Source organism: Zootoca vivipara, chromosome 4 (genome assembly GCF_963506605.1).
Source record: "Zootoca vivipara chromosome 4, rZooViv1.1, whole genome shotgun sequence".
Taxonomy (NCBI): domain Eukaryota; kingdom Metazoa; phylum Chordata; class Lepidosauria; order Squamata; family Lacertidae; genus Zootoca; species Zootoca vivipara.
The window spans coordinates 94,137,983-94,153,408 of NC_083279.1; the positions used below are offsets into that span (position 1 = coordinate 94,137,983).

The 15,426-nt window shown below is 46.5% G+C and overlaps 1 protein-coding gene across 1 annotated transcript; it reads left to right on the top strand.

Moving 5' to 3' along the window:
* Positions 1 to 14,222: 14,222 nt before the first annotated feature.
* On the top strand, positions 14,223 to 15,116 carry LOC118084922 (myosin-4-like). The gene has a single exon (XM_035115062.1). It carries the CDS (start codon positions 14,223 to 14,225, stop codon positions 15,114 to 15,116), a length of 894 nt encoding a protein of 297 aa, XP_034970953.1.
* The last annotated feature ends 310 nt before the right edge of the window (positions 15,117 to 15,426 follow it).

Genomic DNA, 15,426 nt, shown 5'->3' on the forward strand with positions numbered 1-15,426 from the left:
ACAAAACACGGGCCGCAGTAGTGGCATAAACAAATAAACAACCTTTGGGAATTTCCATCTGAATTAACCCCAACAAATAGGACTCTCTCGCTGAGTTGCCCCAGCCACTCTGAGCAGCTTCCAGCAAAATACAAAAAACACAGTAAAACATCAAACCTTAGAAACTTCCCTAAATAACAATAATTTATGAGTTTGGAGTATGGGGAGAATATAGTCCAATTCTTTTGACAGCCTCTTTGGGCCAAGCTCTTTGGGGAAGGGCAAAGTCCCTGGTTCAGTCCCTGGCATCTCTAGGTATGGCTGGGTAAATCCCCCTATCTGAAAAACACTGAAGAGCTGCTGCCAGTCAGTGTAGGCACCACTTGTGGGATGTAATACATTGGTACAGTCAAATGCAACATTCCTTATTTCCCTAGCATGGGCACAGCCAGGGGGACATCCAGCCAATGTAACTTCCTGTTCCACTGGTCTGGAGCGTCTCCATGTGATGTGGGAGATGGGCATGGCTCCATAAAAGAGCAGAGTCATGCAGCCATTTTGTTTGTCTTGAGATTGCTATTGTCTTGTTGCCGATCTTTTGCCGCCATGCCCCTCTTCTGCAGCCATTTTGTACTCTTAATGAAATTTTGCTGTCTGCTGGCTCTTAGCCAGCAGCACATAAGTTCAGTCTCCATATGAGATGATCTCACAGCTTCTTTGTGTAGCCACTAAGTACAGTCTGCCTTTCAGGGATCAAATCGTGAACTGAAATGTGAGTAAACTTTTTGTTGCTTTACTCAGAAAGACTCTTGTCTCTTTATTCCTTTAAGAGGGATCGAAAGGGGACCCCAGGAAATAATCTTAACTAAGTTTCAAATGAATCTGCAAACTAGCTTCCAGCTATAATAATAATAATAATAATAATAATAATAATAATAATAATAATAATTTATTATTTATATCCCGCCCATCTGGCCGGGTCTCCCCAGCCACTCTGGGCGGCTTCCAACAGAAGAATAAAATACAACAATCTATTAAACATTAAAAGCCTCCCTAAACAGGGCTGCCTTCAGATGTCTTCTAAAAGTCTGGTAGTTGTTTTCCTTTTTGACATCTGTTGGGAGGGCGTTCCACAGGGCAGGCGCCACCACCGAGAAGGCCCTCTGCCTAGTTCCCTGCAACTTGGCTTCTCGCAACGAGGGAACCGCCAGAAGGCCCTCGGTGCTGGACCTCAGTGTCCAGGCACTATATTGAGGGGAATCTGCTCTGCTAGCGTGAGTGAAGGAAGGATAATACTTATCCAATATATCCTTTCCTACTATCTTTAACATTCCCACAACACTGAGCTAATTGGATCAAAGCTCTCACCCGGGTCTCAGGCACCTTCCCAGGTACCAGCCCACCTTTGAATTTACCGCCATTGGTTTATCGCTTGAGCCGGCCGGTCATCCTTTGCTGAAACCCGTCTCCTTCTTTTCCAGCACCAGTTTCTCAAAATCGCCAAGCCCCTCTCCAGCCTCACTCCTCTGATCATCGCGGCGAAGGAGGCAGCAAAGAACAACCACTGACGTGCTCCGCGGGGCTGCCGCCGCCATGCCAAACCCTCTTGGCTTTTAACCTTTTCCGAAAACGCCTGTTTCAAAGGGCCTGGCTCTTCCGCGACTTTTATAGCCGCGCCCCGAAGCTTTTCATCCTGCGAGATCGGGACCGCGGCATTGGCATGCACACGAAACTCAAAAGCAGACACCTTGGGGTGGAGGCAGGTGTCACCCTCAAAACTGTGACCCCCCACATGGAATAAGTGCGTGGGGCGGAATTTGTATGTTTCAAAGGGCCATTAAAAGGGGCTCTCTGATCTTGAACAAAATAAGTTGCCAAGCCAGTATGTTTTCATACCTTTTAGTGTGTTGTTGAATTGAAGAAGAGAGGAAAACATGATTACATGCAATCTTTTAGGACAATTGGAGATACTGCATTTCTCACTGCCTGTGTTTTCTTTTGCCTCTGCAAAAAGCCCCCTGTTCTTAAGACTACTGAGAGATGGGCATAGTTTGGATTACATGAAAACTAGCACAGAGAGTGTTTTTCTTTTTAAAAAAATAACCTCAAGGGAAATGGAATTTATTCCTCTGAACCACCGGATAATGGTCAGAAGTGAGCATCCTATATCTGTTGGAAGATGGCAATTAATGAATGTTCATCATGCTGTGTGTTTGGGGGCTGGGTGGTGGTGGGATTTTTTTTTGTGTGTGAAACTTAATTGCCCTCTGATTAAATTCTCATCCTTGTTTCCACCCTTCTGACCGGCATCATCTGTGTAAATCTGTGCTTTTAATTGCGTTGTGAATTTGTCAGAAAGGTGAAAGGCTTTGTATACGCAGAGGGCTCTGTTGGCCAAAAGGCCATGTCTGAGATCAAAGGACAATTGAAAGTGCAGCAATTCAGGGAGACCAAAGTACTGGAGGCTAACTGCGAGTGCAAGAGACATTTGGAGAGAGAGACACACACAGAGAGACTGTATTTGTCTGTGTTTATATACTACTATAATACTAGACATCTCCTAGCCAAGATGCGCGAGATGAGGTGTTCGGTCTTGCAGGACAGCCTCAATATGGTGCGTGTAACGGATCCTTGGAGGATCGGAGCGAATGATAGAATTGTAGAGTTGGAAGGGACCCCAAGGGTCATCTCGTCTAACCCCCTGCAAGGAAGGGAGGAGAAGTTGCACTGATGTTGGTGCCACTCTGTACTTTAAAGAAGACATAAAGGCCAACTAGCTAGAAGTTCCCAAAGGAGTGGAAATCCCTTCTGGTGGTGCTATCGAACCCCAAAAGCGATTTATTAGTACCGGGGACATACTATTGCTTGCCTGACCCAAATGCCCAGATGATCTTGACATGTAGTTTGAAATTGTGGAGGCATCTAAAGGAGGAAGTGTTTTGTCATAATGGGCGACTTCAGTTACCCTCACATAGACTGTGCAGCATAGCTGCCAAGTCTCCCGTATTCCCCGGGAAATCCCCGTTTTTCCAGCTGTTCCTAGCTGAAAAAATGAATTTTTTTGTTTCCCCCCGGTTTATTCTGGCGCGGCAGCCATTTTGGAACTGGGCAAAGCAGCATCAAAAGTCACTTCTGAGCATGCTCCGCCCAGTTCCAAAATGGCGGCAGCGCTACTTCCAGTCTGCTACTTCCGCCCGGTCCCTTATTTCTCCGACAGCAAATTGGCACGTATGCTGTGCAGCATGCGTGAAAACAGAGTGGCTTCCTTCCAGCCAAACATGCTGAGGGCTATGCTATAAAGTCACCCTAATTTCTAATCTAGGTTGGGGTGGTGGGCTTCTTCATCCCAAGGAATTGCGTGCTGGGTGGGTATGAGCAGAGTCGGTGTGGGTGGACCTATGAAATACATTCTTACCTTTTTACAGCAAGCTGCAGTCTAGCCACATAAATGTGCAGAGTTTTCTACACATGCATCAGAATCCTTCGTCCCAGGAAGCAGGAGACACTGTCACACTTCAAAGACACATTCCAGCTGGGCAAAGGTGCTTCAGTAAGATGCAGAGGAGGCCACTGTGGTCCATGGGATGTGGCTTAGGAAGTGTCTTGCAAACTGGATACAGAGGTGTGGAGACATGTCTGGCCCTACGGTTTCCGACCCCTTTTCTAATCATATGACCGGCTTGCTCTTTATCCTTTGCCTAAGGAACAGTAGTATTCTTTTGCCTTGCATTTCACAATTTCAGAAAAGCGATCCTTCAGAAATAAGGAGGAGGGAGGCTGCTCTACGCCTGAGCTTGCCTCCTGTTGGATTTCGAAAGCCACGCCATGCTCTCGTTTCTGCAGCGATGCTTCTGAATTCCAGTTCCTGGAAACAACAGGGGATCTTGAGCGGGTCACGCGACACGCACAGGATTTCAGGCCCGGAGGATGGTTGTCCTGAATTTGGGCCACGTCATAGAACAGTGACAGCGAACCTTTTAGAGACCGAGTGCCCAAACTGCAACCCCCCAAACCCACTTATTTATCGCAAAGTGCCAACACGGGCAATTTAACCTGAATGCTGAGGTTTTAGTTTAGAAAAAAACGACTTCTACATTAACATCTTTGGTCTTAAAAGAAAAACACAATAACAGAGCTTCCAATGATAGAAACAACGTTTTATTGAAAGGTAAAAAGTTTGCATTATTCCTGTTTGGGAAATCATGAAAAAGGGGAATGACTCCCAGACAACATGGCCGTTTTGATAATTTCCCTTCCAGAAACTCTTCTTTGGGAAATTTCAAAGTAGAAGCTGAATGGCCATCTGCCAATGATGCTGTAGTTGTGATCCCTGCATCGCAGGGTTGGACTCTTGGGTTCCCTTCCAACTCCCCACAATCCTATGAAAAAACCAAAACAGCCTCCCCTGCCCTCCTTTGTGTGTCTCCTAGCAGGGAGGGTCTTGCACTTACCCATGGTGATGGGGGAGAGTTCAGCTCAAAAGTTTGCTTCCTGGTCTGAACAAGCAGGCGAAAAGGAAATCCCGGAGTGAAGCCCGGAGACGCGCAGCAGTTCAGCGCTCTGCTGCTGTCGGTCGCAGCCTGGAATGGAGGTGCCCCAGCACAGAGTTTGTAGGGGCAGCGCACACACTGAGTAGAGCTGCGCATGCACGAGTAGCCGGTTTGCCACCCGTGGGCTGCGGCCTCGGTACAGAACTGCCAGTAACCCCGGCGGCATTTCGATCCCTCCCACATGAGCGGGTTTTAGAAGTGCAGCCCGGCGGGCTAGCCATCGAATCATAGGATTGTGGGGAGGTGGAAGGGGCGACGGCATATGTGCCCACAGAGAGGGCTCTTGAGTGCCCCCTCTGGCACGCGTGCCATAGGTTCGCCACCACTGTCATAGAATCATAGCATTGGAAGGGATTCTGAGGCTCGTCAAGTCCAAGCCCCTGCAATGCAGTAATATGCAGCTGTCTCATATAGGGATCGAACCTGCAACCTTGGCGCTATAAGCACCATGCTGTAACCAGCTGAGCTACCCATGGGCTGACATGTTGGAAAGTACAGTATGTAATACCTTGAAGCAGCTCACATCCCCTGGTTGTGTATAAGGGGTTTATCCACACTTACCTTTCCTCTGGTCGTCCGAAGCACAGTCCGTGCTTTAAAACTCCATGTCTGAGCGCTCTTTTTCTTGCTCTGGAGCTTTCCCTGCAAAAACTTGCTCTTTAAAGCTGAATCAAGCAGACAGCAATCTGTGGAAAAAACTGAATTTATGTTTGCTGCAATTGAGCGCCAAAGAGCAGGTTTATGTTGGGCAAACAACAACAACACTGATACGGAGCTTTTATTAAGGGGAGACTTGTGCCTAGAAACAGCAGGGCGAAAAATAAGTGTGGATAAGTCAGGAAATGCAATTTGCATGATGATGCAGATAGAACTCCCATCTCTCTATTTCTGCAAATGCCTCTGTAGCAAAGCCATGATAATCTTATTTAGAATTTGCTGGCTATCATTTATATGCTATGTTATCTGACAGCGGCTGCACCTGAGTCAGCTAAGGAATGAGCGAAAGTGAGATTAAAATCCCGTATTAAAACCACTTGTCGGTTCAGTATATAAGCACGTAAAGGTAAAGGACACTGGACAGTTAAGTCCAGTCAAAGGCAACTATGGGGTTGTGGCGCTCATCTCGCTTTCAGGCCGAGGGAGCCAGCGTTTGTCCACAGACAGCTTTCCAGATCATGCAGCCAGCATGACTAAACCGCTTCTGGCGCAACAGGACACCGTGACGGAAACCAGAGCGCACGGAAATGCCATTTACTTTGCCGCCGCAGCGATACCTATTTATCAGCTTGCGTGCTTTTGAACTGCTAGGTTGGAAGGAGCCAGGGCAGAGCAATGGGAGCTCACCCCGTCATGGGGATTTGAAACGTCAACCTTCCAATCGGTAAGCCCAAGAGGCTCAGTGGTTTTGTGCCACAGTGCCACCTGCGTCCCTAAAACACAACCCTATAAAATCCTCAAAATGATATAGAAACGGCTCGGCAGCTTTGATGTCGGGAAGCTGTCTCCCCGCCTGCATATGTCATGATGGGAATGACAAATCTGACACAGAAATGCCCCATGGTGGAGAGTGAAGGCCAGAAAGTTACCGTGAGATAGACTCAGTTACCTTTTGGAAGAATGTAATCAGGCTGCCTTTGGGCCATAATGGTATTCAGAAGCACAACTGCCTCCACAATTGCAGGCAGCAATGCTTCTCAGTGCCAGTTGCTGGAAACCACAGGAGGGGAGAGGTGCACTTGCGTTCGAATCCTGCTTGCTGCATTCCCACAGGCATCTGGCCAGCCACTGTGAGAACAGGATGCTGGACTGGACGGGCCATTGGCCTGATCCAGCAGGCTCTTTTGGTACTAATATAAGGAACATTCACACACCTGACACCTCCACTCTTTCATAGAATCATAGAATCATAGAGTTGGAAGAGACCACAAGGGCCATCCAGTCCAACCCCCTGCCAAGCAGGAATCACCATCAAAACATTTTTGACATATGTCTGTCAAGCCTCTGCTTAAAGACCTCCAAAGAAGGAGACTGTACCACACTCCTTGGGAGCAAATTCCACTGCCGAACAGCTCTTACTGTCAGGAAGTTCTTCCTAATGTTTAGGTGGAATCTTCTTTCTTGAAGTTTGAATCCATTGCTCCGTGTCTGCTTCTCTGGAGCAGCAGAAAACAATCTTTCTCCCTCCTTCAAATATTTGTTTTATCTATATATATATATAAATGTAAACTGGGCATGTCCGTTCCTCTCTAATGTTCAACGAAACCGCTTGACCAATAGTGTTGAAATTTGGACACAACACCACATGCGAATAAGAGAGTAACCTAAGACACTTTCCATAGACAAATGTCACACCAGGGCCACGTAAAAAAACCCAAACCCATACCTGCCAAGTCTCCCGCTGAAAAATGCGGGATCAGCAGCGGCGCAGCACCAGAAGTTGCGTAGAAGCAACTTCTGGGGCCTCTCTGCCCATGTGTGGGCACCGGAAATAGGGCAGAGTGGCACCGGAAGTCGCTTCTATGCATGCCCATGTGGCCACCACCAAGATGGCCGCCATCATGTGGCCCCCGGGAATGCGTAGAAGCGACTTCCGGTGCCGCTCTGCCCTATTTCCGGTGCCCACACATGGGCAGAGCAGCACCCAAAATGGAGGCTTCCTGGCAGGTAGGAAATCCGGGGGATTTCCGGGATTTTTCTCCATTCGGGAGAACAGCGGGAAACGGATTAAAATCCGGGGATTTCCCGCGAAAAATGGGATACTTGGCAGCTAAGCCAAAACCCCGTGTTTCAGAACACATAACTCACCCTTCAGTGCATGCTGGGAAATAGAACCCAGAAGCTGACAGTTCCTTTTCCAAGGGTGGGGGCCAAGGAATAGAGATACAGGGCGGAGGCCTCAGCTCGCATTTGCATACTAGGCCAAGCCAAGGCCTACAGACTAGGTCTCGGCTCTACTTTACAACCTACAGACTAGGCCTCGGCTCTACTTTACAGACTAGGCCGAGTGGAGCCCTGAGTAGTGGGGGGGAGGGGCCCGAATAGGTCATGGCTTGAGCCAGGGTGGGGGGAGTCACAGGGATGACCGGGAGGTGGGTGGAGGGGGGGACGGGATACCTCATGGGTCGTGACAGGATGGGAGGAATCACAGGGATGAGACACTGAAATAGGAATTTGGGGGGGCCTTGAAGACCCAGAGAAGTAAGGGTTCTGACCCAGGAGGAGTCCAAGAACCTCAGCACAAATTAGGAGCTCTTACTGACAGCGAAATGACAGAGACCACACCAGGACTTCCTAAAAAGCAAGGCGATTTTAAGACAAAATAAAAAGCTGTTGCAACAGCGGTTCCTCTCTCACGTAGCAAGACGGAGCGAAGAACCCCGAACAAAGGATTTTTCCGACTTTTATCGTTTTTCTTCACTGAGTTGTGTATTGGTGTCATTATTACAGTGGAACCTCGGTTTATGAACACCTCGGTTTATGAATTTTCGGTTTATGAACGCCGCGGACCCATCTGGAACGGATTAATTCACTTTCCATTACTTTTAATGGGAAAGTTCGCTTCAGTTTATGAACGCTTCAGTTTATGAACAGACTTCCGGAACCAATTACACCCATGTTTCAGTTTATGAACGCTTCAGTTTAAGTACTTCACGGACCCGTCTGGAACGGATTAATCCACTTTCCATTACTTTCAATGGAAAAGTTCGCTTCAGTTTATGAACGGTTACTCCGCGGACCGTCTGGAACGGATTAATCCACTTTCCATTACTTTCAATGGGAAAGTTTGCTTCAGTTTATGAACGCTTCAGTTTATGAACAGACTTCCGGAACCAATTGTGTTCATAAACCGAGGTACCACTGTATTAGACAAGCTAGATGGCGTTGTGATAAATGGGAAAGGAGGCAAGTTACATTTTAGCAATACAGACAGATACAAGTTTATAAGGACATGAGTGAAACACTTAAAAGTCTTGACATTTCCAGTATATATAAAAGAATACATTCACAGCCATAGCTTTCTTTTTATACATTCATTAACATAACCTTTCTATAAGACCATAGTTTTATTGGATCAGAAAAAGGATTTTAGGTTCCCAATATCTTCTTTTTGGGAAGGAATGCTTTGACGTGGAGATTTAGCCAGGAGGGTGGAGGGACGGTGGAAATACCAGTGTTGCGAGACCCTATTTACTTAAGGCATTTGCATCTATTTGGAGAGATTGTAAGGGTGCTTAGGTGAGACTTATGCAAAAGGGAGGTGGGGGCGTTTTCCGGAGACAGTCTGGATTGGGGATTTCCCTCTCCCTCCCTCAAGGAATGACCCTTCCTTGACCATTATCCCTGGTCTGGAAAATGGCTCCTGTCATGACAAGGAAGTGTTCCCCTCTCTGTACATTTGTGTTCTCATGAGTGCAATGTATAGCGTTCAATTCTCTACAACACACAACCACTGGGGGGGGGGAGGAAAAACACATAGTCCACAGGGGATGGACACATCCTCCCCCTTTCCTGGGAAACAAGGACCATGAGTCAGGCACAGCAAAGCGTGTCCGGGCCAGCTAGTTTATTTATACAAGTATTTACCTGCCACCTTCTCGCAAATTGTTGGGTTGATATTATAGAGCAACACAGAAACATTTAACGTAATAAAGAGCAATCATTGAAATGACTCGTGACATTAAAAAAAAGCCACCACGAGGCAAATGAAAGTCAAAACTGAGGATTTTCACCAAGAGAGTGTCCCATGGCATGTGATCATCGATGACACTCAATGCCAGACTTCTGGTTGAGTCCATTCAGGCCTCTGTAACATGGCAGACAAATGGCAGCGCTCCTCTGGAAGCGGGCTGTGATAAAAGGGTTCAGGTGGACCAGCGGTGGTCAAGTCAGACAGAGGCCTCTTGAGAAGCTCACAACAGGACAGAGGCAATGCGGCCTAGTGGTTCGAGCATCAGACTAGGACCTGGGAGACAAGGGTTCAAATCCCCACTCGGTCATGAAGCTCACTGGGTGACACTCTGGACCGCTCACTGCCTCTCAGCCTACCCTACCTCACAGGGTTGTTGTGGGGGGTTAAATGAGGAGGGGGGGAATCATGGAGCCCCGCTTGAGCTCCTTGGAGAAGAAAGGTGGGAGTTTAATGCAATTAAATAAATAAAACAAATAAACAGAATTAGCAGTGACAGACACGGAGATAAATACCCCCCCATAGTTGCCAAGTACCCCGTTTTCCCCGGGAAACCCCCGTTTTTACTTACCTTTTCCTGGTGGTCCCCTGTATCACTTTGTCTCCCATTTTTCTCCGTTATTTTCTCCTGCCGGCAGCCATTTTTTCCCCTTTCTGATTTGCCCTTCTATGGGCACCAAAAATGGCCGCCGCCGGCTTCAAAAGTCGCATCTACGCATGTCCGGAAGTGCATAGACATGACTTCTGGTGTTGGTGGTGGCCATTTTTGGTGCCCATAGATGGGCAGAGTGACACCGGAAGTTGCGTCGATGCACTTCCTGACATGCGTAGAAGCGACTTTTGGGTGCCCATAGAAGGGCAAAACGCCGACGCAACTTCCGGTGTCACACGGCTGCTGGTCCCGGATTCTCCAGTCCGGGACTTGGAAGGTAAGCCCCCCCCCTCTGTGAAATGTTCTGCCTTTTTAAAGGCAGTGGGTGGCTGCTGAAATGTGCAGCTGTAACAACAACAACAACAACAACAACGTAGAGTCGGAAGAGTCCCCAAGGGTCATCTAGTCCAACCCCCTGCAATGCAATGTTGTTGTTGCTGATGCTTTATTATATTTATACCTCACCTTTCTCCCTGACGGGGACTCAAGGTGGGCAGTTTATCTCAGTGGCCCAACTGCCTCCTTCGCCTCCTTTAACCCGAAAGAGTGGAAGCACATGAGCGATGAAGCCTAAGCTGGACGGAAAATTTTATAAGTCTTTCAATCTGTGGTAAAAATGGGTCCTGCTTGGTGCTGTTTATCCTTTTAATTCTCCGAGCACTAGACCTTTTCTGCATCACCTCCATTTCCACGCCCTCTGAGAATGTTCGCTGATCTCAGGGAGGCCATTGTGACATCAGTTGCAGGCCAGATTCCAGCATCCAGCCTTGGATTGGTCGGGGCTGAGCTCCAGGAGAGCATGTAGGCAAAAACCTTTCAAAAACTCTGGCTCTCGGGTGAGTAGGCAAAGCTTGGCTTTCTGCTTTTATTTCATCGCCTCCTTTTCTACACGAAACCGATCAGAGCCCCTGGCCAGGAGGGCCAGCCTGGCGTCCGCAACCATAGGTACCTGGGGCCGTGGGTGCCATGCAGTGTGCCTGGCCATGGCACCAAACTTTGTGGGTGCCCAGCACCTTCACAGGGACCTTTGTGGGTGCTCGGGCACCCAGGGCCCCTGGAGGTTGGTACCTATGGCCCTGGCATTTTGGGATTGCTTGAATTTATTTCCACTGTATTTCCACTGTGCCCAGAGCAGCTTACAAAAGGCACCCACTTTTTCTCAAATCCAAAATATGGGGGCGGTGGGCAGTGACAAAGCAGTTTACAAAATGTATCAAGAAATACAGAAATCGGCCCTGTTAACAAACATTTGTTGTTGTTGTTTAGTCGTTTAGTCGTGTCCGACTCTTCATGACCCCATGGACCAGAGCATGCCAGGCACTCCTGTCTTGCACTGCCTCCCGCAGTTTGGTCAAACTCATGTTGGTAGCTTCGAGAACACTGTCCAACCATCTCGTCCTCTGTCGTCCCCTTCTCCTAGTGCCCTCCATCTTTCCCAACATCAGGGTCTTTTCCAGGGAGTCTTCTCTTCTCATGAGGTGGCCAAAGTATTGGAGCCTCAGCTTCAGGATCTGTCCTTCCAGGGAGCACTCAGGGCTGATTTCCTTCAGAATGGATAGGTTTGATCTTCTTGCAGTCCATGGGACTCTCAAGAGTCTCCTCCAGCACCAGAATTAACAAACATAGAAGAAACTCAATATTGCAAAAGAAATAATCTAGACTTAAATAAGTAAAATGCTTTTGGAGTAATTCTTTTCATAAAATTCATACGCTGCTTGATTATTAAAAAATAAAAAAGCCCAACAGTGTCAACGTGGTTTTAAAATTATTGGGGGAAACAACTGTTTAAAACATTCAAAATATAAAACCAGCAATAAACTAAAAACAGATTAAAGTATGCACCAACAATCGACACAGCTGAGTAGGCTTGTCTAAAAAAATTGGCTTTAGCAGGCACTGAAAAGAGTACAGTGAAGGCTCTTGCCTGATGTCAATTGGCAGGGAGTTCCAAAGGGTAGGTGTTGCCGTGCAGAAAGATGGATTTCTTCCAAACGTGGAGCGAGTGTTATGTGGCGTCTGCAAAAGTACCACTCCTACAGATATAAGCGCTTGTGTGGCTACACATATTGGGTAAGGCGATCTTGCAGGTAAATTGGTCCCAAATTGTTAATAAACTGTTTAATTGCAAAATAATTCGCTACAGGTAAAAAAAAAAAAGCAAATTACAGAAGCATTAAAATATATTTAAAATATGCAATAAAACAATGCCATTCAAAATTAAAAAGGTTAAGTCCAGTCAAAGGTGACTATGGGGTTGGGGCGCTCATCTCGATTTCAGACCGAGGGAGCTGGCCTTTGATCACAGGCAGCTTTCTGGGTCATGTGGCCAGCAGGACTAAACCGCTTCTGGCACAACGGGACACCGTGACGGAAACCAGAGCACACAGAAGTGCCGTCTACCTTCCCGCCGCAGCAGTACCTATTTATCTACTCGCACTGGCATGCTTTCGAACTGCTAGGTTGGCAGGAGCTGGGACAGAGCAATGGGAGCTCACCCTGTCGCAGGGATTCAAACCGCTAACCTTCTCATCAGCAAGCCCAAGAGGCTCAGTGGTTTAGACCACAGCGCCACCCACATCCCTACACCATTCAAATAGTATAGCAGAGATCCTACGGTAGAATCATACCATCATAGAATTGTAGAGTTGGAAGGGGCCCAAGGGTCTTCTAGCCCCCTGCAATGCAGGCGTCTCAACTAAAGGATCCACAGTTCTCCTGTAAGAACAGCTCTTACTGTCAAAGAGTTCTCCGTGAATTTGAGTCGTGCTCTCCTTTCTTGTAGCTTGAAGCCATTGGTTCGAGTCCAGAGCGGGAGAAGAGGGAGCAGCTTGCTCCCTCTTCCATGTGACAGTCCTTGAGATGTTGAGATCCTGAGTCCTTGAGTCCTTGAGATATTGAGTCCTTGAGATATTGAGATCATAACCAATGCATTCAGAATAAAGGTCAACTCACCCATAACAAGATCGAAAAAATGTCCAGGGGTCTGTTTAGTAACAGTTCAATAGAAGCCAGAAATACAATTATGAAGAAAAGTAGAGAGGAGAAGTGGTATATAGACGGGAAACCAATTGTGGTGTACAGAGATATTCCAAACCGGTTTTTTATATAAAAGAAATGTTTACAAAGAGTTGACCATTTTTTTTGACTGAAAACAAAATAAGATTTCGATGGGAGTACCCTGAAGGTGTATTATTTTATTACAAGGATGAAAAATTTAAGATTAAAACAGAGCAGGAGATGAAGGAATTTGGAAGAAGCCATAAAGAGTTGGGGAAAATACAAGGAGTGGTAGAGGAACCTGATGGAGATAAATAAGAAATTGAGCAGGATATATATATATATATATATATATATATATATATATATATATATATAATGATAAGAGGGTGGAAAATTAAGCTTAGCAGGTACTCATGAGAGGAAAGTGGAAACTTCTCGAAAATTAGAAGAAATTTTGATAGATTATATGGACAATAAATACCAACGATGGGAGACTCTAACGGGGTCCCTTCTATTGAAATGGTTAGTTTAGTTTTGTTGTTGGTTTGTTTGTTTTTGTTTTTCTTAGGTTTGGAAATTGTAGCAAATTTTATTAGTGGATGAATGGTGATAGGAAAAATTGGATACAAGGTAAAAACTAAATCAACAGCAAAAACTTGACAGTAGGGCAAAGGAACATTATGAAAAGAAATATGTAAAAATATATCAGTAAGATGTGTTCAATGTATGAATACAAGCAATATGAATTCAACCTCATAACTAGATGTTATAAAATACTTTATTACAATAAGATAACAGGGTATGAATATTAAAACATAACATACGATACAAAAGAAGTTCATTAATTTGGTATAGTAAATACATGATTGACTAAAAGCCAGGTTATATACTGTATGTATATTCAATGTTATGTTTATAAGTTGTGAAAGAGAGAAGAAAATTAAAATGAACTGTGAAAATATCTGCGAAAAAGGGAAAGATGACAGAAGGAAGACAGAAGAAAGAAGAATGGAAGTCCAACATATAAAGTTGAATAGAAATTGGACTTAATAATATTTTTATTTTTGTTTCTAGCTTTATGTTTTTCCCTCCCTTTCTTTTCTTTTCTCTTTTTCTTTTCTTTTCTTTTCTTTCTATTTGATTGGAAAATTAAGAATTTAAAGCCATGATAAATGTAATGAATATAATGTAATGAACATAGAAATGAAAAACTTAATAAAAATTATTGCAAAAAAAAAGAGAGATATTGAGATCCTGGGAAAGATGAGTTGTTGTTTATTTCCATGTTGCCCTTTTCATCTCTGCAGAGCCCACAGCCCCTTTGCTCCTCTCGGAAGCCAAGCCCTGTCGCACCATGGACAAGTCTGCGCTGTGCCACCTGACGGATGCCAACGGGAATTTGAAAAACCAGATCTGGGACCTGAGAGAGACGGCCGCCAACCTTGATGCCGAGAAGCAGGAGATCCTGGTGGAGAACAAGAGCGTCAAAGAGCAGAACCGGAGCCTGGAAGCCAAGATCGAGTGTTTCAAAGCCATGGCGGAGGACTTTGAAAAGGAAGAAGAGGAGCTCCAGGGAGTGCTGAGGAAGCTGGAGGAGACGATCACGCAGCTGGAATCCCAGAACACGGCCTTGAAAGGCACCAACCATACGCTCAGGACCGAAATAGAAAAGGTGTCCGGCCACATCGTTCTGTTCCAGGATTACAAGGCAAGGCAAGACCAGGACATCTGCCGCATGAAACAGGTGATGGAGCACATCGTCAGCTACTTCAAGCAACTGGAAGCAAAGATCGAGACTGCTGAGCAGAGATTTGGCGAGGAGCAGAGCGAAGTTGCTGAGCTCCAGCGCACCTTGGATGAGCTTGAGCAGATCCGCGAGGTCCAGGAGAACGAGATCCTCTGCCTGAAGGACCAGCTGGAAGAGGCATCGTTCATGAGGATGGAGACAGATGAGAGCCTCAAGGTCCCGTCTCTGCTGCACGAGATGGTCCAAGCCAAGCTGGTCCAGGATTCCTTGGCCATGCAGAGCAGCCTCCTCCTCCTGCTGTCCAAAGTCGTGTGGCTGTTGCTGGCGGTGGCCGTTTGCCTGGGCTTCCTGAGCGTCTTGGCCAAAGTCTACCTCTTTGTCTTCAACCAGGACCTGGAATCCGGAAGCCAAGCTCTGCTGTTCACGGACCGCCTCCGTTTGCTGGCGGAAGTCCTCTCTCCACATCCCATGAGCAGGTCGAATGGCTTGCTGCCCTATTGAGATGGACGCTGCAGCGCGGGAAGCAAACCCGGTGGAGCTAGCCGCACATTCTTGTACCAAAATCGTGTGCCTTCAAAAATTAAAAGGACCCCCCTCCCCTACTTAAGAAAACAAATGCCCCAGCCTAAATTTCCATCTGATTCCACATGATCTTGCCGGAATATTCAACACAGGTGTGCCCCCACCCACTTATGTTCCTGCATAAGTGAAAATCACATAATTGGGGAATCACCCTCCAAACCCCCTCTAAACACCCAGTCTGACACTCTCTTTCCCACTCAGACCAAAATTGGGGATCCAGACCAAAAGT

Excerpts from the sequence above, each read along its gene's own strand:
- LOC118084922 (XM_035115062.1), top strand. The coding sequence starts at position 14,223 with ATGGACAAGTCTGCGCTGTGCCACCTGACGGATGCCAACGGGAATTTG.